We start from the raw sequence: 27966 nt of genomic DNA, 5'->3' as shown, positions 1-27966 counted from the left end.
AGAGGATTTGATTACTTTAATCAGGGGTTCTATGCCCCCCCCCCCGGATAAGAGGCCTAGGGTGGAGCCAGAGATAGAGGGATTGGAGCATTCCTCAGATTACTCTGAGTCTTCAGCTGAGGACATTCAGGATTTTCCTCCTTATTCTGATTCTGATGCAGAGGATTCTTGTCCTTCTGCTTCCCCTCCAGAGGATTTTTCCTTTTCTGAGACCCTGCATTCCATGAGGGAGCATTTTAAGTGGGAAGGTCAGGATTTCTCAGATTCCCGTAAGAGGCTTAGGGAATTTTTATTTTTACCACAGCATAGGCCCTTGGCTATTCCCCCTGTTTTGGATGTTGTACAGGATGTTTTCTCTGAAGCTTCCCTTAATCCTGATTCTTTACCTCCTGCTCCTGTTAAACCAGACAGGTATTACAGAGTGCCAGAGGCCCATAAATATTTGTATAAGAGCCCTAGAGCTGACCCGGAGACTATTAGCCAGGGACCTAAGGGTGTCAGGGCTTCTATTGTGAAGAATCCAGTTCCTCTGGATAAAGATTCTAGAGCTTTGGATAGGTGGGGTAAAAAAGTGTATACCTCTTCCACTCTAGCGATGAGGGCTTTCAATTGCCAGTTTCATATGCTGAAGTACCAGAATTTTCTATTGAGTCAGTTAAAATCTAAGGTTGATGCTTTGGCAGAGGGTATTGAGTGTAAAGAATTGCAAGATTTAGTTCATGCCTCTGATCAGGTGGGTAAGCATTCTTTGCAGTGTGGTTTTGATGCTCTTCAGGCTTCCTCCAGGGTGGCTGCCACTGGATCAGTTATTCGTAGGCATGCCTGGCTTAAGGATCAGAATTTGTCAGAGCATGTAAAAGCTCGAATTTTGGATGCTCCCCTTCAATCTGAAGTTCTGTTTGGTTCTCCTGTGGAGTCGGTTTTGAAGAAAATGGAAGACAAAGCTAAGTCCATGCAGACAGTTAAGGAATTTTTATAGGTACAGCCCCCTAAGTTTAGCAGAAATTGGCCTGCTAAGGGATGGGCTTATCCTTCTTCTGATTTACAGTCTAGGGGCAGATCTAGACGTGGTAGGGGCAGAGCTCATGCTCAGGGTTCCTTCAGACCGAGGACGTGGAGTTCCCCTGCACAATCTTCAGGTGAGGGCAGGGGTCAGCCTTTTCATAAGCAAACCCAATGACCTGTATCTTCAGCTGCCAGATCCCTCCTGTCTGGCAGCTCCTCTGGGAGGAAAGTTGGTACTTTTCAGGCAAAATTGTCTTTTAGTCACCCAGGACAAATGGGTGTTGGACATTATAGATCGAGGCTACAAGTTTTATTTTCACACCTTGCCTCCTTTCAAAGGCATGCCAGACGTTCCTCCTCAGCAAAAGGTGGAGGCTTACAGACAGATTGCTTTACTTCTAAAAATGGGGGCTATCCAGGAGGTCCCTCAGTCAGAAGTGGGCCTAGGATTTTATTCTCGCCTGTTTCTTGTACCAAAGAAAGGAAACACTTGAAGGCCAATACTGGATTTGTCTATTCTCAACACATACCTGGACATTCCAAAATTCAAAATGTTAACTTTGCAACAACTTCTGCCTCTGCTAGGCAAAGATCACTGGATGGTAACTCTGGATCTCAAAGAGGCTTATCTTCATATTCCTATCAGGCCCAGCTGCAGGAGGTTCCTGCGTTTTCGGGCTGGGACTTTACATTATCAGTTCTCTGCATTGCCCTTTGGCTTATCTGCTGCGCCCAGGGTGTTCACAAAGGTCCTGGCTCCAGTGATAGCCTTCTTAAGGTTAAGGGGAATACAAATTTATCCTTATTTGGACGATTGCCTGATTCTTGCTCAAGACAAAGTCAAGTTACTTCACCATCTACAGTATGTTATGGCAGTGTTAAGGTGCCTAGGGTATTCTGTGAACGAAACAAAGTCCAGTCTAGTACCCTCTCAGGACATGTGCTTTCTGGGTGTGAGACTGAATACAGCCTCTCAGATGGCGTTTTGACCCCGGACAAACAAAGAAATCTTACCCTTTACTTCCAAAAATTGTCTCTACGGTCCAGGCTGACTGCAAGGACAGTCCTTCAAGCCTTGGGGTTCATGGCATCTTGTATTCTGGTGCTTCCCAATGCCAAACTGCATATGAGGAAGCTACAATGGTATCTCAAAAGCGTATGGACTCAACACTGCCACGATTTGGACACTGTCATTCAGATAATACCTTGCATTCAAAGGGAATTTTTGTGGTGGGCTCAGGAATGTCACCTAAACAAGGGACTCTCTGTGACCCGACCAGAGGCGAGTCAGATCTTAACGACAGATGCCTCAGACATGGCTTGGGTAGCACACTTCAATGGAAAATAGGTTCAAGACACGTGGCCTGCCAGACTTCAACATTTGCATATCAACATGAAGGAGATGTTAGCAGTCCAATTTGCATTGATGGCTTTCAAGGATCTCATTCATCCAGGACGAGTGTTGATTCAAACAGACAACACAACAGTCATGTGGTACATCAACAAGCAAGGGGGAACCCATTCGTACCCTCTTTGCAGACAAGCAATGATTTTATGGGAGACTGCTCTCAGTTTGCACCTCACTCTTCAGGCAAGGTTTCTGCCAGGAGCACAGAACTCCTTAGCAGATGTTTTGAGCAGGCAGATGGTGGATCCCCACAAGTGGAAATTGGATCCTCATGTGTTTCAACAGTTGACAGTGGCTTGGGGGACTCCAGACATAGATCTGTTCGCTTCTTCACAAAATTTTCAACTGCCAAAGTTTTGCACAAGGATGTTTCACCCACAGGCTTGGAAAGTGGATGCTCTATCTTTCAGTTGGAACAACCTTCACGTCTATGCCTTTCCTCCTCAGCCTCTCCTTCCCAAGGTACTCTTGAAGGTCAGACAGGACAAGCCCTGCATGATTTTAATAGCTCCAGATTGGCCACGTCAGCACTGGTACCCTCTACTGAGGAGTTTAGTACGGGAGCCTCCTTGGCCTTTGCCACCAGTTCCACACCTTTTGTCCCAGGCAAGCAATCATTTCCTCAATGTCAGGATACAGTCCCTGCATCTGACAGCCTGGCGTATTCTGTTCTAGACCCTGGGGGGTCGCAGCTTCCACAACAAGTTTTGAATGTCATTTTGGAGGCCAGACGGCCTAGTACAAGGAAAGTTTATGCTGATAAATGGAGGAGATTTTTTCTTTGGAGCAAGGCAAAGAGCTTTGATGTTTCAGTGCCTAATTTGAGTGTTTCACTTCAGTATCTTACAGAATTACTAGACAAGGGTTTGTCTTTCTCCTCTGTAAAAGTTCATGCTGCAGCTATTTCTGCTCACTATGACTGTGACCCACCATTATTCTCTCATCCTTTGTTTAAGCAATTTCTTAGAGGGGCAAAGAACATAAGACCCCCGCGTAGAGCTCCTACTCCTTCCTGGGATCTCAATTTTGTGTTGGAAAAACTCACTTTACCTCCTTTTGAACCTGCAGCTACATCTGAGTTGAAGATTTTGTCTTGGAAGACTGCTTTTTTGTTGGCCATTACGTCTGCTAGAAGGGTATCTGAATTACAGGCTCTAATGGCAGTTGAACCCTTCCTGATATTTCATAAGGATAGGGTATCCCTGCGTACTAACCCTACTTTTATGCCTAAAGTTGTTTCTAATGTGGCTTTAAACCAATCTATTCATTTGCCTACATTTTATGCTGATCCCCAAAATAAAGGGGAAAAAATTTTACACTCTTTGGATATTCACAGGCAGTTACGTTATTATTTGAGCAGAACTAAAGGGTTCAGACAGTCTCAACAGTTATTCATTTCTTTTGCCTTGGGTTCACAAGGAAAACCTGTTTCTAAGCAAACTATTTCTAAGTGGATTGGTCATTGTATTGCTTTTTGTTATTCTCATCATGGTAAGGAGGTTCCGCCTGGAATCAGACCTCATTCCACTAGAGCAACTGCCACTTCTACTGCTTTTTTAAGGGGAGTAGCTACTAAGGATATTTTGGAGGCAGCTACTTGGAGTTCAGTGCACACTTTTTCTAAACATTACCATCTCCCTCTTTATTCCAAATCTAGGGCTGGGTTTGCCACTGCTGTTTTACAGGGCATGTTAGCAGCTCCTAATGCTATCTGATTTTACCAACCTCCCTTTACCTTTGCTTTGGGATTCTACCCACAGGTTATGACTGCAGCAATGTGAGATGAAGAACATAGTACAGTTTTGTACCTACCATAAATGTAGATGTTCGAAGATCCACATTGCTGCAGTCCAATTTTCCCTCCCTCCTTCCCCTCTGTAGTTTGGGGTGACTGGGTGGTTTGTGGTGTACCTATTGTTGCTATTTTGATGATTGGGTGTTTTTCTATTTGTGGCTATGGCCTTTCTTTTTAAGGCTTTCTGACATCTGGGGCAAGAAAGACTGAGGATATGGCGTCGGTCATGCGCTTTAGTACCACGGCGTACTGACGTCAGATCTAAGCGACCATGACTGACGCCAGCCTAACACTTTGGTATTCGGGCCGACCGAGGACAGCGGACTACCCACAGGTTATGACTGCAGCAATGTGGATCTTCGAACATCTACATTTATGGTAGGTACAAAACTGTACTTTCTTCTGTTGCCATTGGCTACATTTACCATGGACATCTCCTGTCTGGGTTGGGGGCATTATGAGGGGACTGCATAAGGGAATATGGGCCTAGCAAGAGGCTATCCTTCACATCTGTGTTTTGTAGATGAGAGCAGTCCTCCTAGCATTGCAGAAACTTCAGGATGTCTTCCCCAGGATGTGATCTCCATCCATACAGACAATACATCAGTGGTATGTTGCATCAGCAAGCAAGCAAGATCTCACTCTTACCCCCTGTGCTGAGAAGCCATTGGAGTGTGGCAGTGAGAGTTGTCTTCGCATTGCTTTCTGATAGTAATGCACATTCCAGGTCAAAAGTCTCTTCTGTTTGCTGTGTATCACCATGCCTCATGAGTGATCAGTCAATTTCTCAGTGACAACCAAGACATTCAGCCTTGCTGCAATCATTTTGCCTGTCTCCACAATACCAAATGTAGCAGCTACTTCTCCTTTATCCCTCCACAGGGAGAGTCACCAAGGGATGCTGTGGTCCATCCTTGGCCACCTGGACTTGTGTGTGTCTTTCCCTCTGTTTCATTATTGATAAAGTTCTTACAGAAAACACCCTTTTACAAGGCAATAGTTGTCCGTATATCTCATTTTTAACCCAGACAAGTATGATTTGCTATGCTATCTATTCATTTGACGCACCTTTTGTGGTCTGTGGGTCTTCAACCAGGTCTGCATTATCATCTGACAAACCTGATCCTTCATATCAACTGCATGATTTCTCCAATTCCAGAAATACCAATAACCCTGCCTTGCCTTTGAGAGTGCTTCAGATTTTATCTGCTTCTTAAAAACAATCTACTAAGAAGTTATAAGCAAATGGAAAAGATTTTCCCCATGAGCTCTTGATAAAGTATTGGTCCCCTTCTCAGCTCCACTTCCTTCTATTCTGGAATTCTTGACAGGCCTTTTTGACATTGGTGCCAGATTTTCCACAGTTAAAGACCAGGTAGCTGGCATTTCGAACTTGTTTCCAGGTCTAGATATTACTTCTAAGAAAAACAGCAAAACAAGATTGCGATAAAGAAGACTAAACAAGTTTAATGTAAGCACTTTCGTCCAATACACATACATTGAACTTCATCAGACAAAATTCAATAAGTCCATACTGGCAGATTTAAACATCCCTCCTTAAACATCACGTGACCACAAACAAGTTGCATCAAATTTTACTCACCCAATAAAAAACATTTACTAAAAGACAAAAAATAAAACATTAAAAGTGCAAAATATAAAAACCTTACAATATATTAAAAAGCTATTAAACAGCAAAGATGTGGTGAAAGTGCCCAAAACGTAACTAGTAATCCAAAATTAGGCACCGGAGACCAGCAGTCCAAACACCCACGTAACTTAATGTCAAATACACCAAAAGGAACACACATCCACAAATAACATAAATGCTGATAAAAACACTTCCCTTTATGTTTTTGTCTCATAGACCTTCATCAGATCTGATGAAGTTCTGTGAGACAAAAAAGTAAGGGGAAGTGTTTTTATCAGCATTTATGTTATTTGTGGATGTGTGTTCCTTTTGCTGTGTTTGACATTAAATTACTTGTGTGTTGGAACTGCTGGGCTCTGGTGCCTAATTTTGGAATATATTAAAAAGCATATTTAAATTATCTTTCCAAAGCCTTCAGTTTCAACAAGCAGTGGATAAGAAGACAAATCATTCAAGCCAGGGAAGCTATAAGCATTTAACCTGTCCTGCCACAATAACTCATTTTTCTCAAGTCTCAAAACCCAAGGGCCGCCCCTTCCATCTTTAACCAGTTAGCCAGTAACCTTAAATTTGAAATAATGGCCAGGGTTAAGGGATACATGCCTTGCCAAAGCATTATTTAACTTTTATTTATTAATACTATATATATATATATATATATATATATATATATATATATATATATATATATATATATATATATATATATATATATATATACACTCTCATATAATCTCTCCCTAAATTTGCGTTCAGTCTTACCCTTTTACAAACCTGGCAATTAGCCAGGAAAATTATCCTTCAGAATTACAATTAAACCTCCCTTTTATACTTTATTTACTATTGCCTATTGTAAACCTACTACCAATATCAACATGTTTACAGTAGGGGCAAGCCTCACATTTGAACATGCCTGGGCTCCTCGAGTTAGGAGTTTTCTTTCTCACTAAAGTACTTTTAATATTAGCCCCCTTCTTAAAAATACATTTGGACCATTCACTTAACTTTAATGTAATAGAAGTGTCCACCATAACAAAGTCCAAGCCCAGTTTTTAGTCAAAATTTCTTTCAAGCTATAGCAGTCAAAACTAAAAGGTGTGATGAAACTTAAACTATAGGTGGTCCTATCCAACAGGCCCAGAATATTCAACTGCAAAACTTCAGGAGCGTGTAAAAACAGGTTTGAAATGGCCCATAATTCTCTTCTCATGAACTTCATTAATTAGTCTAGTAACTAAATCAAGTGGATAAACCCCGCTTGCAAAACATATTCTTCAAATTATTAAATTCTCTCAAGAATTCTTCCTCTATGGAAACCATCCTGGCTGCTTCACGGTCATTCACATTCCCAAAATGAATCATTTATTATGCAAGGTTTGTGGATGACAGGGTCATCCTTTGGAATGGTACACCAGATGAGTTGTCCATGTTTGTTAGTTGTCTTGAATCGGCTACAGATTTCCTGAAGTCTATTGTGCTTTCCTCAGATGCTGAGATATATTTCTTGGATGTGAGACTAAATTAAGGGCCAAGATAGCATCCTGCAGACCTCCACATTTAGAAAAACTTGGAAGAATGGTCTCCTGTCTTATGATAGTATGCAACCAAGACATGTCTTCAGTAAAGGACATACCTACAGGATGTGAAGGCTGTGTACCGAAGACTCAGTGTTTGAGGATGAGACTGAGTATTTGGCTACATGTTTCATGTCCAAAAGTTACAGGAAGAGTAATGTTGATCAATTGATTGGTGGTAGCAAGCTAGATAGATGCACAAGGGCCACCTCTTGGTGCTCTGATAAATGAGTATCCAGTGTAACAGAGAATGAGAGAAGGGTTAATCACAACAACAAGCAACGTGTCATTTTAAAATATAGTAATGATATAGGGGGTATGTGACATTAGATGAAGAAACTGGAAGATCTTGCTTACTGATGACAAACCTAGAAATGTAGGATAAAAACCTTCATTCACTTTTAAATGTAATAAGAATCTAAAGAACATGTTATGTACTGAAAGAAGTCTTAGTTTGATAATAATTTGAATTTTACACGGCAGGGAACATTTGCTTAGGGACATTGTAAGGCTTGTTCCATGATAATGAATCACAATGTATTTATTCATCCGACAAATGGTGAAAGTTATTCATTTAGGTTACATGCAGACTGTTAGACAAAAAATATGACATACTTAGCTAGGTGCAATGATGGAGTCATTTTTATGTAGGCAAAACAAATGCCAGTTAAAAGAAAGAATACTACAACATTTGACAGCTGTACATTCACAGAATGTGCATAATGCATTGCATCAACATGTTATGGATAAATGTGGGACATACTTTTGTTTTCTTGGTTTTACAGATGATAAAAGCCAATTTGAGGAGTGGGGATTTGGTAAATTTAACAGAACTTAATGAAACACGATCGATAATACAGGTTTGAATGGGATGCTTCCCATAAAACTTGTTTTGAAAGGCCAGAGACCTCAGTATTGATGTGCAATTGGCTTTTTATTGTTTAAGTATTCATGGTTTTATTTAATGTGATATCTGATGGAGGGACTATATCCCAAAAGCACTTATCCACTGTCTTATTTGTTTTTATTAGAGGTTTTTTTTGCTTTTAGCCTGGTGGCTTGGACGTTTATATTTTTTGCTTTGGTGTTCTGGTTTTTGTCTGAACCTTAGGTGTTTTTTGCCCTATCTTCTGTTTGGATTGTATTTGGTTTAAGGGCATTAACACATATGGGGGAAAGCATAGCTGAAGGACCTGAGCTGGAGTATCATCTCTAGACACCGGTCACTAGAATCATTAGTGAAAGGGTGAAGAAATTAGCGACTATGGACAATAATCCATCTTTAAAGGTAAAATTATCATCTATGTCAGCTACGCCTGTTATGGAGACCATTGATGAAAATGACAGTCTTTGTGTTTTGTGCATGCCTACTTACGGAGAAGCATTCCCTGAATTGTTGGCCCACTGGCAACAGATTCATTTGGATACCAGCTTCTCCTGTATAATGTCATTGTTGATTTTTTTTCTACCGCATGAATGTGAGCTGAAAAAATCCATAGAAAGGAGACAAATTGAGATAGAAAATCAATTTAATAGTGAATACTTTCTTACTAAATTAGATAACTTTCTTTGTGCCGTTACAGCATATGACTCCAAGCTACAGCAGATTAAAATGAAGTTACTAAGGGATTACCATGATTTTTGTACAGGGAATATATTCACCTGGTCAAGAGAGAAGTTTGTTAAACACAATGATAATAATAAGAGAGCAGATCATTGTGAACCATCTTTGAGTACTGGGGAGGGGCTAAAAATATGTGTTATGAATTTGGAACAGTCAGCAACTCCCCCACAAGAGACATCTGAAGCAATAGGGTCACCAACATCAGCTGTAACAGATTCCAGCATTGCAGCTAGAACATCCACTGGGTCAACAGTTACTGTTGGTTCATCCACAGCAGTGGGGAAGGCAACAGCTGATATACTGAGACTGGGAGCTAGACTAAAGGTAGTTGGTACGTTATTGTTTTTTCCAAAACATCCGGTTCCTGTGAAGAAGAAAACTGGCAAAAGGAGAAGTCGTTCACTCAGCAGAGGAATAAAACGACAGAAAATTTCACTTTGACTCAAAACTTTGACAGTATTGTTTATAATATATCTGGTTTCAGTTCATCTGATGTACAAATGCGGGTTTTAAATAAGGGTTTAACCTTTGTGCCGAGCACGAGGTCTAGATTAAGTGATGTGTTGGATTTGCGATTATTTGGGAGAAATATACAACTGAAACAGATGTTCGGTGAATGTTTAGCGACCAGTCATGGCGAGTTGAAAAAAACAAGTTTATATATTCCTCCTGTACATCCTGTGATTGATATGTTTTTAAGAACATGTGAGGATGAGATAGTGTGTCACCTCAATTCTAAACAAAGATATAGATATTATAATTTAACACTAGATAAAAAGGAAGCATTACAATTATTAATGAACAACAAGGATATTATAATTAAATCTGCTGACAAAGGTGGAGCAGTGGTAGTGATGGGCAGTAAATTCTATCAGGATAAGGTTATGAAAATATTAGGGGATGAACTAACATATTCCCACATCATTCCACTTGATGTTAGGATGGTCATCAATAACATAAAATAATATCTCATTGAATTGGAACATAATGGGATGTTGAATGAGAATGTGTTCAATTTTGTTTTGCTAGATTTTCCAACTAATCCACTGTTTAAGGCACTTCCCAAGATACATAAGGATTTAACAAGTCTTCCCTTTAGACCAATAGTATCGGGTAGGGGATGGTCAACGGATAATGCATCCATATGAGTAGAATCTAAGTTGAAATTGGTATTGGCTTCCACTCTGAGGATCTTGAAAGATACCGTATACTTTTTAACTTCTGTATATGATCACTTGTTGACAGCAAGAGGTAAAGATTTTTTATTAATTACTTTGGATATTAATAATTTATTCACCATTATATCTAGTGATTTTGGCCTTAGGGCCATTGAGAGTTTTCTTAAACAGAACAATTTTTTGACACTGAGACAATAAGAATAATCTGTATCTTATTACAAGTGATCTTAGATAATAACTTTTTTTGTATAATGGCTAATATTATTGACAAATTAAAGGAGTCGCCATGGGCACCCCATGTGCGAACTCCTATGCCAACATGGTGTTAGCATACTGGAAAGAAATGGTTATTTTCAACACAAAGCATGCCTGGCGGAATCATTTAGTATGTTATCCAAGGTTTGTAGATGACGTGTTCATCCTTTGGAATGGTACACCAGATGAGTTGTTCATGTTTATTCGTTATTTTGAATCCGCTACAAATTTCCTGAGGTTTGGTGTGCTTTCTTCAGATGTTGAATTAGATTTCTTAGATGTGAGACTAAAGAAGGGCCAAGATGGCATCCTACAGACCTCCACATTTAGAAAACCTTGTTGGAAGAATAGTTTGCTATCTTATGATAGTATGCACCCAAGACATGTCTTCAATAATATTATGAAAGGACAGACCTACAGGATGTCAAGGCTATGTACCCAAGACTCAGTGTTTGAGAACGAGATTGTGTGTTTGACTACATGTTTCAAGTCCAGGGGTTACAGAAAGGGTAATGTTGATCAGGTGATTGGTGCTAGCAAGCTAGACAGACGCACAAGGGCCATCCCTTGGTACTCTGATAGAAGAGTATCCATTGTAACAAAGAATGAGAGAAGGGATAATCATAACAAACAATGTGTCCTTTTAAAATATAGTAATAATACAGGGGGGGTTGTGACATTATTCAAATAAATTGGAAGATCTTGTTTACTGATGACAAACTTAGAAATATTGTAGGAGAAAAACCTTCATTCACTTTTAAATGTAATATGTACTGAAAGACGTTCTGGTCTGAATAATAATTTGAATTTTACATGGCAGGGAACTTTTGCTTGCAGACTTTGTAAGGCTTGTCCCATGATAATGAAACACTATGTAGTTATTCATCCGGCAACTGGTAAAAGTTATTTATTTAGGTTACATGGGGATTGTCAAACAAAAAATGTGATATACTTAGTTAAGTGTAATGATTGTGACTCATTTTATGTAGGCAAAACGAACTGCCGGTTAAAAGAAAGAATACTACATTTGTCAGCAATGCTTTCACAGAATGTGCATAATGCCTTGTATCAACATATTAGGGATAATGTGGGACATACTTATGCTTTCTTGGTTTTGCAGCTTATAAAAGGCAAATTGAGGGGTGGGGATTTGATAAATTTGACAGAACTTAATGAAATACGATGGATAATTGAGCTTAGGGCAGATAGAAATCCAGGTTTGAATGGGATGCTTCCCATAAAACCTGTTTCGAAAGAGCAGAGACCGCAATATTAATGCGTGATTGGCTTTTTATTGTCTAAATAATCATGGTTTTATTTAATGTGATATCTGATGAAGGGACTATATCCCAAAAGTACTTATCCACCGTCTTTTGTTTTTATTAAAGTTTATTTTGCTTTTAGCCTGGTGGCTTGGATGTTTGTTTTTTGCTTTATTCATTTATTCTTCCAAAGGCATAGCATTGCTGTCTAAACCTAAAGCTTATTCTACAAGATCCATTTCTAAATATTCAAAGCCTAACCAACAAAATCACCAATTTCCATGCCTGGATAATGCATACAAGCCCTTGCATCCTTTCCTTATCTGAAACCTGGCTTAAGCCACAGATCACTAACATTGAAATTCTCCCACCAGGCTATAATATCTATCGCTCTGTTAGAGTCCCAGAAAAGGGTCTATATTATATCATCGAACACTTAAAAAAGCGAACGCTGATTGATCGACCTAATTTAAGTGAAAGCTTACAATCTCGAACTGTCAGATCAGCGATTTTTTTCCCAGGGAAAAAAATCGCTGATCCAAAACACATACACACAACACAAGCACAGAAAACAAACAGAAATCCACACACTTGCACCTAAAATCTGATACCTAACCCTACACTAAACTATGCACACACCACTAACTACCCACTTACCTTAACCCAAACCCTAACCCTAAGGTCCGTCACTATCGCACACTCACCTCACCCGCTCCCTAACTCACTTAAATCCGCCCTAACGCTCATGTCCACTCAGTCGCACACACACCTAACTCAAGCCCTAACCCTAACTCACCTAAATCACCCTAACACTCACATCCACACAATTGCACACTTGCCTGAATCTGACCGGTAACTTTCCACCATAACACTGAAAATACCGAAGCAACAGAAATGGACAACCGAATTCTTTCCCTAGGAAAAAATTCGAGTTTCTGCTGCTTCAATATTTTGCAGTTTCGCAAAAATAAGTTTGATCAACCAGCGTTTATTTTTTTAAGCGTTTGAGGATATAATATAGACCCCCAAAAAAGGGGGTGGTGTAGCCATCCTCCATTCCAGTAGCCTCACTCTCACTTTTCCCCACACCCATCCCTGACTTTCATCCAGCAGAATTATCATCCGTAATTGTCACCTTAACCCTCACAAAAAAATAGCTGTTGCCGCCATCTATATCCCTCCTGGAAACAATTCATCCACTTTAGAGAATATCTTATCCTGGTTTTCCCCACAATATTCCCTATGAAACCCTCATCTTGGGCAGTGTTAACGTAGATTGGTCTAAAGTTAAATCTGACTCTCCACAACTGAGCTTCAACCTGCATAGTTTCTGTCACCTGATATCTTTGCCCACCCACCTCCATAAAAACTCATCTTCTGGCTCCATAATTGACTGGATACTCACCAACTCCCCTCACCACTACCACAACCCCACTACCCTACCAGACCAACTTAGCGACCACCTCCCCACCTCAGTCCATTGATACACCATCCAGCCCCCCAAATCCCACCTTTATAGAGATTGCCAAAAACTCTCTAATTTTAATCTAGTCCAATTCAGCTCTTCTCTCCACCATTGACTGGTCCATCCTTAAACAAATTCCTCTCAATGACGCAGTTACCAGGTTCAATAGCATCTTCCTGAATACCTTGGACTCCTTTGCTTCCCTCTAAGAAGGTTAAAATAAAACCTAATAATGCTCCCTGACTCTCAAAAGAAACTAAGTCCCTTATGCTAAAAACAGAGAGAGCTTGGAAAGCCTGGATCAAAACAAAAGAATTACCTCTGCTACATAATTGTAGACACCTCAGAAATCTTATAAAAAAAACAAATAATAATGACAAAATGTCCTTTTATAACTCTGCCCAATTCAATAACAAATCCAACCCTCGCAAGTTCTGGTATACTATTAACAAAATTCTCTCTCCAGGCTGCCCCTCAACTCCCTGCCCCTACCCAAATACATCTCCTCTGGAAACTGCTACTCTTCTCAATAAACACTTTATTGAAACCATTCAAGCACTCATACTTTCCAACGGTAACACAGCTTCTCTGCCTAGCCTTCCCAATCCTTCTAACAAACAACTAATCTGATGTTGTAAGTCTTTATTCATTCCTTACTGATAGGACTTCGGTTCTGTCCTCGGAACCGACACGGCCGTTACCAAGCTCGCTCCATCCAAAAACTCTCAGATAAGACCTACCCATAATGCCCCTCACATAGTCTCTTCAGATCTCATTTGCTGCTTTCCTTGTCGGACTTGCCAAGCCTTTCTCTCAGAGCTACGTGTAGAGTTTTTGTGTAAATTCCTATCAATACCTTACCGTTTAGTCAGTTTTTCACAATTTTTCACCTTTCGTCTATAGACTTCTCTTCTTGTTGTATTTCCTACCCTCTACCTTTGGTAGTTCCTTTTATTCCATCGTTGGTTCTGTCCCTCTCTCCTATCTTAGGTAGGCCCTCTTTTCTACCACTTGTGGTATTTCTAAGCACCATTGTTGGTACTCTTCTTTCTTTCTTTCTATCTGGATAAAAAAAAAACCTATTCTCTTTAACTCTGCTGCTGTTGTTTTTTTGACTGTTTACCTTGTCGCTTGGACTAGTGTGGTGTGTGTCATTATGTCTGAAAAAGCCAAACTGGGGTTTAGGCAGTGCGATAAGTGCGGGCGTAAGTTGCCCAACTCAGATGGTCATGCTCAATGCGTTTATTGTTTGGGCATTGATCACATAAATGCTTCGTGTGATATCTGCTCCAGCTTCAGCAATCGCACTTTGACTGAGCATAAAAACAAGCTGATATTGAAGGATTTGATGAAAACTCCTTTTTCAGAGGCCGTCTCTGGGACGGAGGTCTCACCACCTCCTAAGACTAAAAAACACAAAGAAAAATGGTGTCACTCGGTTCCTACATCTCTGTCCATTTCGGAACAGAGTCTACACAGAGCTTCTCCGGCGCCTTCAATGCAGACAACCTTGGCACCAGGCTCTGTCTTTTTCCCTCGGTGCCGCCTCTAATTTTGACTTTTATTACTGTACCAGCTGCGGCGCCATCCTCCTCGGTGCAGTTCTTGGTCTTATCACCAGCTTTGACCCACATCGACACCATCTCTGGCCATGGTGCCGATAGCTTATATGGCTCCACAGACAGTGACTCCATCGGTTCCAAAGATTGAACATATTCCCAGAACCAGATATTCTCCATCTTATGACCCTTTTTTGGGGCACCAATTTAGTCCCTTTCTTGAAAGACCTGACTCTCCTTCAGCAGCCTCCTACAGATCCACCAGGAGCCTTTCAGAGCAAGATGTAGGGAGGGTTGTGAACCAGTTAATGGCAGCTAGAGGACTGTCCACCCCTGCTAGATCTTCTGTCCCCTTTGGAACGGAAGCTTTCATGACATACTCACCAGTATATCCTCCTCCGGCCTCTTCCCAGTCCCCGGAGACTTTGGTGCCGATGACCACCCCAGTACATACAGTCTCGGCTCTGACTGTGGAAGTTCCCCTGTCGGCACTGATTACTCTTGGCACAATGGCTCAGTTGAAACCAGTGCACTCTCGGAGCAGTGATTGGGCTGTCAGCACCGTGGTTCCTAGTTTGGCGCCTATTTTTTCACTGGCACCATCTATGGCCACCAACAGCTACCAGTCCTCTCGGATCTCCTCACTTGGAGGCGGGCTCCTCAGGGTGGGGTGTGACACTGGTTCCGAGGTTGTCCTTCTCTTTTCCGGGCTCCCATCCCACCTGAGGCGGGCCTGCTTTCCAGGTGATGGAGAGGGTCCTTGCTTCAACAAGCTCGCAGTCAGCACCAGTGGCATCGACACCAGAACACCCCTCTAGAATGCAGGTGTCCAAACCCCCTAGTCCAGGATCCCAAGCAGTGGAGCCGCAAGACCTTCCCTTGAAGGGAACCCTTTCTCCGGAGTCCTCCTCAGAAGATCCCACTGGGGGCCAACCCAGAAGAAACGCTGCAAGAGGAAGCACCTTAATTATCCTGAGGAATCTATCACTGAAGACGCTGATTGCGATGAGGGAGAAGGGTCCCCACGGTCTCCCCCGATAAGATGTCTTATTTGGAGATATTTTCGAGATCCTCAAGCATAGGGGAGACTGGAAGTCCTCTAACCCTTTTTTATAGGAATTTGTGTTCTTGCAGCCCTTCCATGCTCGCCCATCTACTTCCTGGGTGACCCCACCTGCGGATGAGCTTGTAAAATTGATCATACAGCGTGCATGGAAGGCCCCGGACAACGTAGAACCTGTCCCCCAGAGGCCAGACAAAATTTTATCCACCCCCGAAGACCAGCCCAATTGGTCCAAGCAGTTGGTAGTTGATTCCATGGTTGTAATGGTGGCCTCCAAGAGGGAACTGGCAGAATATAGTTCCACTGTTCATCCCCAAACAGGGAGTCTCGTGCTATGGACAGACTGGGAAAGTGGACCTACGCTTCAGCGACCTTTGCCATTCGATTGCTGAACTATCTGGCACCCTTCACTCACCTGCAAAGAGACCTAATTTCTGAAATGTCCACCTCTTTGGTGGGCGTACTGTCTGATGAGGTGTGTGACACTGTCACCTCGCAGCTGGCTACCCTGGAATCTATCTTTATCTCCCCGATGCACTTGATATCTCACACCACCGAGGGGACAGCTCAAGCAGCCGCATCAGGCTTCGTCATGAGATGGAATGCTTGGATGCGTTTGTTTGATTTTGCAGACCCCTTTAAGTCTTCCTTCGTCAACGCGCCTGTTGACGAATCTTCCCTTTTTGGTCCCAAAGTAAGAGACACACTATCACGAAGTGAGAAAAATGGAAAGACTTGACTGCTGTAGGCATATGTTTTTCCACCCCCCCCCAGAGATCGTATTCCAGGAACCAGAGGGGAGCAAAATTGTGGTTCAAGAAGTCCCAAGGATATTTTCATGACACTCGTGGTGAGCAATCCCCCCATGGCAGAGGGGGCAACTCATCCAGAAGACTCCCCTTTTGGGGCAGAGGGGGTCTTTACAACCAGGGCACTAGAGATTCCTTCTCCAGCCTACCCTACCAGCCCTTCTGAGCAGTGGCCCGATTGCTTTCCTCTGGAAGCAGTCGGAGGTCGATTTTCTCTGCACCTGCAAGCCTGGCAACTTATCACTACCGATGCATGGGTGCAGAGAATAATATCCAGAGGCTACCATATCCCATTCAATTTTACTCCCAGGCTCGTCACATGAATCCCCAATGTTCCACCCAGTCAGAGGGAGGTAGCAGCCTTAGAAATCGAAAAGCTGCTAAGAAAATAGTCATCCAGCCAGTCCCACCAGACCAGAGAGGATCCGGTTTTTACTCGAGATTTCTTTTAGTGCCAAAAAAGACCGGGGGCTGGAGACCAATCCTGGATCTCAGCTTACTAAACAATTTCATAAAACCTCAAAAATTCTGGATGGTCTTTGTACAGTCCATCCTTCCCTTTCTAGGGAAGGACAACTGGATGTGCTCTGTAGATCTCCAGGATGCATATTACCACATAAAGATGGACAAGCCCTCCCGGAGATTTCTCTGCTTCCGTCTGGGAGCCAATCACTACCAGTTCAGAGTACTGCCATTCGGTCTCTCGACAGCCCCCAGAGTGTTCACCAAATGTATGGCTGTTGTAGTAGCTCATCTTCGACTACAAGGATTCCAGGTGTTTCCGTATCTAGACAATTGGCTCATTACTCCCACGACCAGGAATCTTCTCATCCACAGCCTGTCTTGCACCCAAGGCGTTGCTCTTCGCTTAGGGATTACGATCAGCAAGGAAAAATCTCAAATGTCCCCAACAAAAACACTGGAATTTATTGGAGCGATCTTCGAAACAACATCCTGTCAAGCTTCCCTTCCTCCTCACAGGCTCTCAAAAATAAGAGGCTAGATTCGATTTTAACCCATCCTGTCAACCACTTGATATGCCTTACATATCTTTGCAAGAAAAAATGCTTTGGTGGATGAAGGCAGAATCAAATCTTTGGTGTCGACCATTCTGCCTTCCTCAGCCCAGGGCCCCGGTGACCACTGATGCTTCCTTGCTAAGGTGGAGGGAGCATTTCCAGGGAAAGACAGTCCAAGGTACCTGGTTCCCCATGGAGGCCAATTTGCACATACATGTCCTGGAATTGAGGGCAGTTCTCTTAGTGTTGCAAGCGTTCCATACATCCCTCCCTTCCGGGACCATTGCAATTCAGTCGGATGTCAGTCGTGTGGTATATCAACAAACAAGGCAGAACCAGGTCTTACCCCCTGTGCCGGGAAGCCATGAGAATTTGGCACTGGATGATGGCTTCCAACTGCTTTCTTATAGCAACGCCATTCCCGGGAGTTCCAACCTTATTGTGGGCAATCTGAGCAGGAACATCCTGATGCCTCACGAGTGGTCCCTCAGTCCTATAATAGCGGATCAGATCTTCCGCAGTTGGGGCAGGCCTTGCTGCACCCTGTTTGCTTCCCCTCTAAACAACAAACACAGAAGGTACTTTGCCCTGATCCCCCCTCATAGGGAGTCAACAAGGGATGCTGTGACGCACAATTGGCCCCTGGGTCTGCTGTATGCTTTCCCCCTGTTTTCCCTCATCCCGAAATTCCTCCAGAAAGCTCAAATGTTGAGAAGCAAAGTGATCCTCATTGCCCCTTATTGGTCCCATCAAGTCTGGTTCACTTTCCTATGGCCTCATCTGATTCACAGTCCATGGATCCTGGATCAATCCCAAGGTCGGCCGTCTCACCCTCAGGGACTGGTTCACCCCAATCTCCACAGCCCCAAGCTCACAGCTTGGTTGCTCCACTTCTGATGATTGCCAGTCTACCTGATATTTCATCTCCTGTCCGTGAGATTCTTCTGGCTTCACACAAACCTTCCACCAGAAAAATGTATTCTAGTAAGTGGGCTAGGTTCTCTACATGGGCCAAAGATCATGACATAGTCCCTCTCTATGCCTTTTCAGAAGATCCTACAGTACCCGACTACCCTTCTACATGCGGGAGCTTCAGCATCGACAATTACTGTACATTTAGCAGATGTCGCAAATTTTCACAATGGATTTGATAATTCTTCTTTTACATCACACTGTCTGTGCAAAACCTTCTTGAAAGCAGTATTACATGTTAAACCTCCTGTCAAGTCCCCCATAGAGCCTTGGGACTTGACTTTGCTGCTTCAGTCGTTAACAAGCCCTCCTTTCGAACCTTCTAATTCATGTGATATAAAATTTTTGTCTAGGAAGACTCTTCTTCTAGTAGCCCTTACCTCAGCATGAAGAGTATCTGAGTTGCAGGCCTAGAGTGTCAAGAGACCTTACTTGATTTTCCACAGGGAACGAGTATCCCTACGTACTGAGCCATCCTTCTTGCCCAAGGTCATTTCTGGGTTTTCAATTAACCAGTCTATTGACCTGCTGGTTTTCTTCCCTCAGCATTCAAATAGAGAGGAATATCTTTTGCATACCCTTGATGTTCATAGGCAACTTCGTTTTTACTTGGACAGAACTAAATCTTTCAGAAAAATGGGTCATTTGTTTGTGGCCTTTGCGGGACCCAGACTGGGTAAACCTGTCTCCAAAGTGACTCTATCTTCTTGGCTTAGAAACGTCATTACCTTTATCTACCATCAGAATAAACTGACTTTACCGTCCAGAGTAAAGGCTCATTCAACTAGATCGAAGGCTACTTCTGTGGCTTTTCATTCCAGAGCCTCTGTAGATGATATCTGCACAGCAGCCACTTGAGCAAGACCTCATACCTTTATCACTTATTATAAATTGGATTTGGTCTCCAGGGGACGAACATCTTTTGGTTCTACGGTGCTCAGGAATATCCTTCCTTAGGGCCACCCGGGACTCAAGTAGCTGGGGACTCGGTCCTATCAGTAAGGAATGAATAAAGATTTACAACACCAGATAAAGAAGTTATGTCTTACCATAATGTTCCATCTGTGTTGTAGATCTATATTCATTCATTACTTCCTGCCTCCTTCTGCCTGCCTGGACTCCTGATGGACTTTAGGATTTCCTAGTTAAGGTATTTGCTCAGACAGAGCCTCCTACTGTATCTTTTATTATCTCTATAATATAAGGGCGGGCAAACTCGATCTGAAGAGACTATGAGAGGAGCATTTTGGGTAGGTCTTAGCTGAGAGTTTTTGGCTGGCGCGAGCTTGGTAACGGCCTTGTCGGTTCTGAGGATGGAACCAAAGTCCTATCAGTAATGAATAAATAAAGATCTACAACACAGATGGAACATTATGGTAAGACATAACTTCTTTTTCTTTTTACATCTGGCTCCTACTTCCTACATCAGATGTCTTCTTCACAAACTCAAACTCTGCTCTCCCTCCACTGACAGTCTACCTTCTACCTTCCTCAAACTTGCTGCCGACTCCATTGCCTATCCAGTATCTATACTAATCAATAGATGTATTCAGGAATCCAGCGTCCCTACCCTATGGAAATCCTTTTTCACTATTCCCCTGCATAAAGGTGGAAACTCTACAGACCCATCTAACTACCGATCTATAGCTATTCTATCTCCCCTCTCTAAGATTCTCGAAAAATGTATCCACTCACAACTACCTCCTCCAGCATAACCTCCTTACTCCCAATCAGCATGGTTTCCTTCGCAACCACAGCTCATCTACTGCCTTCTTATCCTTTGCACATACCATTGGCAAGGCCCTAGACAATAACAAACTCATATCATATCTCTTCCTTGACCTTTCCAAAGCCTTTGATACAGTCTCCCATCCCCTACTGCCCATCTAAACTAGCAGATCTCAATCTGTCTTCTTCCTCCCTTGCCTGGTTCTCCAGTTACTTATCCTGCAGGCAGTAATCTGTTAAATGGCTCTCTTCCACTTCTCCATTCATACCTGTCCCAACTGGGGTACCACAAGGTTCCATTCTGGGTCCCCTCCTATTTAATTTCTTTACCAATGATCTCTATACTTCTTGTAAACAATCCTCCCTCATCCAATATGCAGATGACTCGACTCTCATCTCCATCTCAGACAATATCTCCAATCTCCACACTCTTACTCAACAGGCTTTCCTATCCACTGAACAGTGGTTGTCCAGGAATCTACTCATTCTCAGCCCTAAAAAGACCAAGGTCTTATTTTTCCCCTGATCTCTCTCTCACCTCAAATCCACCTTTACTATCACTTCCTCAAATAACACTTGTTATCCAACCTGAAACTCAAAGGTTCATAGGTAGGTACTAGGCTATCGGCCCTAGGGCCCATACAAGCCTAGCCAAAAAATGTACCCTGGCTTTTGCCACCCAAGAAATTTATTTTCCTGTGCCCCTGTCGAGCAGAGCCACAGAAGTGATCCCCGGGGTGAATTTCCCATTTCCCATCCAATCATCAAGATTTTTCTTGGAGTGCTAATGAGGAGCTCTATTTGACATAGATAGGTAGTCTGTTCCAGAGTATGGGAAGTCTCTGGGACAGGAATCTATCCCTCCAGCATGTTCTGTTTATTGTGGTGACAAGGTTTAGGTCCCTAGACCATGTAGCTCGGAGGTATTGGGATTTCTTTAAGTGGAGCATGTCCAACAGCTCTGGGTTTGACATAGCTTTGTATGTTAGGCAGAGATCGCCCCTGAGTAGGCGATATGCGATGGAGTAAAGCTGTAGTTTTTTGAGACGGTCTGCATAGGGCATCTGTTTGAGGCCAGTAATCCTCTTTGTGAGGTATTTCTGTGGTCTTTCCAGTTGTTGTAGATGTCTTGTGAGGTACATACCAAAAGGGGCGTTGTACTCTATAATGGGTCTAATGAGTGATGAGTAGAGGGGGGAACAATGACCTCTTTTTTTCTGAATGAGAATCCTTTTGTGATGAGATGAGCCACGTAGAAGGATTTCCTGACCACTGTGGCGATGTGATTATCAAAGGAGAGACTACTGTCCATCTGTGTCCTAAGGTCTCATCACATTTTCGGCATTAAGTAGACTCCCAGTTATGTGGTAGTTCATGGGTACAGAGTTTTTACCAAAGGGGATGATAGTACACTTTTTGGCATTGAGCTCAACACTCAACTCCTTGGGGTCATCGTAGATGATGAACTCAAATTCAACTTGCACATCCTCTAAAGCATAAAAAAGACTTACCAGAAACTTGGTTTACTGTATCGCAACAAAAAATTCTAACTACAAATGCCAGACTCTCCCTTGCACAAGCTCTTCTCCTCCCCTCCCTTCTGTATGCTGCCCCAGTACTCACCAGCATCCAAACTACTACTTTAAACAAGTTCCAACAAACTTACCACAAGATAGCTAGATTTATCACAAACTTTCCATACAGTACACATCACTGCCTGGCCCTGAATACTCTCCACTGGTTAGAATTCCCCCATCTTCTACTGCTGTCACAACTTCATATGTTACATTTCATTCTTTACAAACCTTCATCCTGCCCTGCTCTCTCCTCCTTCATCTCTATCTGCACTCTTCCGTGGACTCTCCGTACCTATAATCAGCAACTACTACAAATCTGCCAACCCAAACAAATAGCTGGCAAACTCCTATATAAACACTCCGTTGCCCAAGCCTGGAACAAACTCCCAAGAGACGTGTTCCATCATTCACCCATCCCACTGTAAAGAAAACCTCAAACTTCATCTACTCAACTCCAAAATATGTCCTTGTCAAGCCCCTGCTTAAGTTCCCCACAACCCTACTATATACCTTTTCAGTCACCCCACATACAGCTAAGTACTCCACTGTTGTGGATAATAATTAAACTCTACTATCAATACTGTTGGACTTAACTCATTTTCTAAATATTTAAATATATTTTTTAGTCTGTAAAAATATTGATATGTATATGCCATGTGTTTGCATTTCTGCTTTGTCTCTCTAACACTCGTGTAACTGATTATGACCATATTTTTTACTCAAATGTTTGATTTTCTGTAAACTGTTTCTGGGTTTTTTTTGGGAGCTTTTCTCCTTGGGTCTCCACTGAAAATGGGCCTCAAGCCCAGCTGGACCAACTCGGTTAACAAATGTCAATAAAAAATAAAATAAAAAAACTTCAACGGTTTATTTCAGACATTTTACTTTGGATGATACCTGTGCTTCAGCAACTTGTTCAGCAATGTACGCTTTTATCAAGTATTATAAACTTGACTAGTATCAAGATCCAGAGCTATATTTGGTTCCACCATTCTCCAGGGGTATCTTGCTGTAATGCCACCTAAGAGGAAAGGTTTTGGGGACAGCTCAAAAGCTGGAGAAGCATCCGATTGAAAAGTTGCTGGTTGGATCCACCATGAAGGTGGATAACCCAAGCATGGAGACTGACTGTGAGTAACAGCAAAGGTCTATTGTTATATTAAATACACAACTTTCGTTTTTTAAAAAAATGTCTGGTGGTACACATAATCTCTAGCTTTATATGCAGTAGAACAAATCAGTAAGTTGGTAGTGAAAGCCTGCATGGATCAGGAGTTCTAATTTATCAGAAAATGAGGGTTGCCGGGATTGTTTGAACTTTCAGGGAAATGCAAGTAGGATTTTGTGAGATTAATTCAGAAGAGATGTGTTTGAGAGAAAATTAGAAGAAAAGAATTGATTTGGGAATGATTGTTATTACATTGGTAATCATATCAGATATGGATAGGTGATAGGGAAGCTAGACAGACTGCTTTGGAGCATAACTATAGGCATACATTCAGGAGATGTAAAGGTAACTATATACAAACTGCTGTATTCTGCACTGGAGGCCTTGAAAAGATGCAAAGATAGTTGTAGTTGAAAAGGTGTAACCAAAATAATACAAGTGATGGAAGAACAAAGCTATTCAAGTAGATCATTGACACAATGTTGAGGTGATAAGGAGCAGGTGATGTGATGCAGACATGTACTTCCCTCTACTCTTTCAGTGTGGTGCTTTTTTTCCTTGAAAATTTGGGAAGTCAAGGTTAGTTGAACAGGGCTGGTAGATTCAGGTCAGAAGAAAGCTATACTTCACTGAGAGATGTTAGGGGCCATGTGATATTTAACTTCAATCTGTATTTGACCATGGTACAGTGGGATAGTTCAAGAGGCAACTGAGAAATTGTAGGAAGAAAGGATGAGATAAACTGCATATGCACCAATTGCATTTTTTGTGTAGGCTAATTCTAAGTCTCTTTCCTTGGCACATGTATATTTTAGTGCTTAAAGTTGTTGTCTAGAACAGGCAACTGAGAACTAGTTGTAATTTGATTTATCCAGGCAGTAGATCACTGTATCAGATTGCCTCGTGTGCTCTCAGTGACACAACTTGACCTGCTTGGTCCAGGCCTTTGAATGTAAAGTGTATGGTCTAGTCAAAGTAATTATTTCCTTACCTAAATGTAATTTTGTGAAGTTAGGTGTATGGCTATTGTGTAGTGGAATGTTCGGATTTTGGATTCCTTTTTAGGGCATTTCTTGCTAATTTTGCATTAGGTATAATGGTGCAATCACTTATATACTGTTAACTAGTATAATGTACTCTTTCTTTTTCAGACACAAGACATAACAACTCTCGTGATTACGAGTTGATGATGCAGATTGACTGTGAGGTAATGGACACCCGTATCATCCAAATAAAAAGCTCTACTGTTCCACCATTCTTACGTCAACAGCGTGATAACCACACTGCACCCCTGCAGCCTCCTTCATCCACTTCTGGCTCTTCTGCCCATGGACCTTCTATTGATAGTATGCGCAGGATCCGTTCCAACCGATTCTCAGGCCACAGGCAGAATCAGCCCTTGTACTTGTCTGAGGATGATGGAGTATAGTTCCAGCTACTGACATTCCCTCGCATCATGTAGTTTAATATTATGCAACAGAAGATTGAGAGATGAGAACATGTCTGAAGGGGGAAAAAATCTGCATGAGAGTTATGATCATCTATTTTGTAAAAGGGTGAATGCACTAAAAATTTTAGCATTTTTTCAGGGGAAGCAGTTATTGACACACACTGGCTTTTGCAGAACCAGTTGTGGGATATGTTCACCACAGCCAGTGTTTGTCTTCTGAATTGGTCAGTAATACTAAGAACTGCTACTGCTGCTTTGGGGTTTGGTATGCAGTGGGGTTATAGTTGGGAACATGGAATGGATACAGCTCTGTCCTTTTTATATGACTTTTTTTGTGCTGTTTGCAAGAGATTATTAATTTGAGTGTGTGCTGTACACATCTGCACATCCTTAGTATATTAACAGAAGATTGTTTGAGGAGTAGGCAGTGGACTATGTTGATATGTAGTTTTATGAGCAAGAAGAGGAAGCTTTGAGGCACAAGGCTCTCATTTTTTATTGTAAAATCTTTCCATTGACACCAACAGAAGAATTGCAAGTGACACGTTTGAGCATTTTAGTTCTGCAGAATAGACTGACATTTAACCAGGTTAATCTTTTTAGTAGTGGCACGTGTCATCTACCTGCACCTCAGAGGGTGTGCAACAGTTGTCCAGTTAGTGTTAACTGAAGTGGTATTGTGCTTAAAAAACGTTTGTCTGAGGAAATCAACCTGTAAGTTTGCACAACAGTGTAGGAAGGCAATGAACAGACCTGTGCCTTTTTTACCTGCATGTTTTGAATCTGAAGAGATATTCCCCCCAGGGATTCACTGTTAATTCATCTTCAGAGTTTGTTTCTTTTTCTGAAAAGAGAAGTGGAAACATGGAGTATCTGCATAAGAAAGACAACTTGATAATTTTGAAACTTGGGGAAAAAATGGGTTTTGCTTCATTGCTCCTCTGTAGCTCTTGTATGCTTAAAAAGGTAGGTAATATCATAACTTTCTCAACTTGTGATGTCCATTCAGTAATGTTGTGCTGCTATTAGTGATGTGGCATTTCCAGCAAAGGCATTCGCTTAATCTTGTGTGCCACTGATGAAACAGCAGCATATTGATTCAGTGACATAAAGGCTCTTATAATTTTGTTAAATAACTTTAGTGCTGATAGTCATCAGCGGTATCTATAATTCAGAGTAGCAGCTCTGCATATCTAGTTATGTTTATTATTATTTTTATTACGAGCTGACTGCACCCCATGAAAGGTGAGCTATTGCAGGTACATGTTAATGTGTTTTATATGCTGCACATCCTTCTGTTTTTTTTTTGTTTTGTTTTTTTAATGAAGCGCAGTGAATAGTTCATGTAGGTAAGGTACTACATCCAGGCAGAGCACAGTCATTTTCCCATGGTTTGTGGTGATTTTTAGTTGTACTGTGTGTAAATTTTCATTTAAATACATCATATGACTTCACTGTCCTCAGACCTTGCAAAGACTAGTTCGCTGTTTGTCTGCTGGAACACAGATTTGTCTGTGAAAGGAGTTTGGAATTTTTTAGACTTGGACTTTACATGGGTAATTCCATCACTGCACATTCAAACTCCTTTCTAACCTTCATTTATGTGCAGAATGGTTTTATCTAATACCTTATCTTGGTTCTCGTTTTGCAACTTATAACAACTCATGGTTGTATTTGCATACAGTGTTTTTGTATTTTGTGTATCTTAAAAGGATATAACAGCAGCATTTATAATGGCCTGAACATTATATCCATGTCACTGAACGCTATTTTAATGTCAATAATCTCAAGATATTCAGGGATAAGGAGAGTCTAATAACTGACTTGGACATCTGCTGCACTCTGCCTACTTTATGACTAGGACAGTTCCTGCCATCTGTTTTTTTTTTTTTTTTTTTTAATCCCTCCACCCCACAGTCACCATCATCTTCATAAAAGAACCACTTACTGGGAAGTCTTTTGAATGTATCCACTTTTGTACGAAAGTCTGAAACTTGAAAAAAAATGTATTTCCTTATAGCTCTCAGCTCTTCCTGGTTTTATTTGTTACTTTTTCTCTCTTTCTTAAATATGTTTTTTTTTTTTTGACAAAATAGTAAGGATTACATTCAGTAAGTAAGGTAACATATTTGTTACGTACTGATTTTCTTGATATATGTGATAATACAAATCCTCATTTTTTGTCAACTTTGTGAGTCATAATATCTAAAGTGTTCATGATGACTGCATTATCATCATGGAAGAAAAGATGTATCCATGTAGCTCCATCCTGTATAAATGTACTGTTTTGTCTGGTACATTTCAGAGTGCTGTAGTTTCCCAAACACACAAAAGCACTATGCTTTTGGTCTTGTTCCTTATTAATACACTGGAGTTATGGTGTCACATTGGTGATCATATTCAGCTTTGTAAATGTATGTGCCCCTTCATGATACAAAAATCACATTCCAGAGTGCTAACTTAAAAGAAAAAAAATACTTTTAAGTTTGCTGTATGCAGAAGAATGCAGTTTTGGTAGTTTTGTATTTTATTATTTTTTGGTTTCAGGAAGGTAATATTTTATTAAAATAAGGAAGCATATAATTTCAGAAAAAAATCTCAGAAGTTTGGGTTTCAGAGTTATTGTTTATTACCTTAATTTTGTTGAATGATATGTTTTGTGAATGCAATTTTTAATTTTTGAATGTTTTCCTATTGTCTGTATTGATATTTAATATATATTTGGAATATGTTTTGTGGATGGGTCAGAAATGTAGTATCAACAATGTTTGTGTTGTACTACAATACTGTTTATCTTGAAGGATTTTTTTTACTGTATTTTTATGCCACGTTTTTGTAAAGAAACTTTTGTATCCTTTTGTTGGTATATAGTAATGCTTACAGGGAGATCGGTGAGGGTAAGTCATGTCACAGTTCTTGCTGTTTCAGGAGAGTCATATGCTTCTGACCTTGACTAGTGTGATATTCTGTGGAAGTAATTTAATAGAGTCTGATATTCTGTGGAAATAATTTAATAGAAAAAAACTGTGAAATATCCAACATTTTCCTTATGTATGTATGTATGTATGAATGTGTGTATATATGCTCAGATTTTCTGTGTTGGTCATCAGTCTCAAGCACAAGTTACAGTTTATCAGTTTTTCAAGATCAAAAGCAGTAACATGAAAAACAAAGTATAAATAAATATGTATATTATTTGCATGGTGGGCCAAGGCCCCCCAAAAAAGTGTATTTTTGGCTTGCACAATCCAACTAACTACAGTTAAACCACAGTCTAAAATCCGCCAAAATGTGTGTGTGTGTATATATATATATATATATATATATATGTGTGTGTGTGTGTATATATATATATATATATATATATATATATATATATATATATATATATATATATATATTGG

At 41.2% G+C, this 27966-nt stretch overlaps 1 protein-coding gene across 1 annotated transcript in view; it reads left to right on the top strand.

The window, feature by feature from the left end:
* Positions 1–27224, top strand: part of LOC122811369 (cyclic AMP-dependent transcription factor ATF-6 beta-like) — a 1192927-nt gene extending 1165703 nt beyond the window's left edge. Inside the window, exon 16 of the mRNA XM_044083167.1 lies at positions 24264–27224. Coding sequence (XP_043939102.1) covers positions 24264–24541 — 278 coding nt within the window. The 3' untranslated portion in view covers positions 24542–27224. The remainder of the gene's footprint in view (positions 1–24263) is intronic.
* Positions 27225–27966: the final 742 nt, after the last annotated feature.

Source organism: Protopterus annectens, chromosome 9.part0 (genome assembly GCF_019279795.1).
Source record: "Protopterus annectens isolate FY-2018-M chromosome 9.part0, PAN1.0, whole genome shotgun sequence".
Lineage (NCBI taxonomy): Eukaryota > Metazoa > Chordata > Ceratodontiformes > Protopteridae > Protopterus > Protopterus annectens.
The sequence above is the reverse complement of the archived record's forward strand: the minus strand, read 5'-3'. Positions and strand labels throughout refer to the sequence as shown.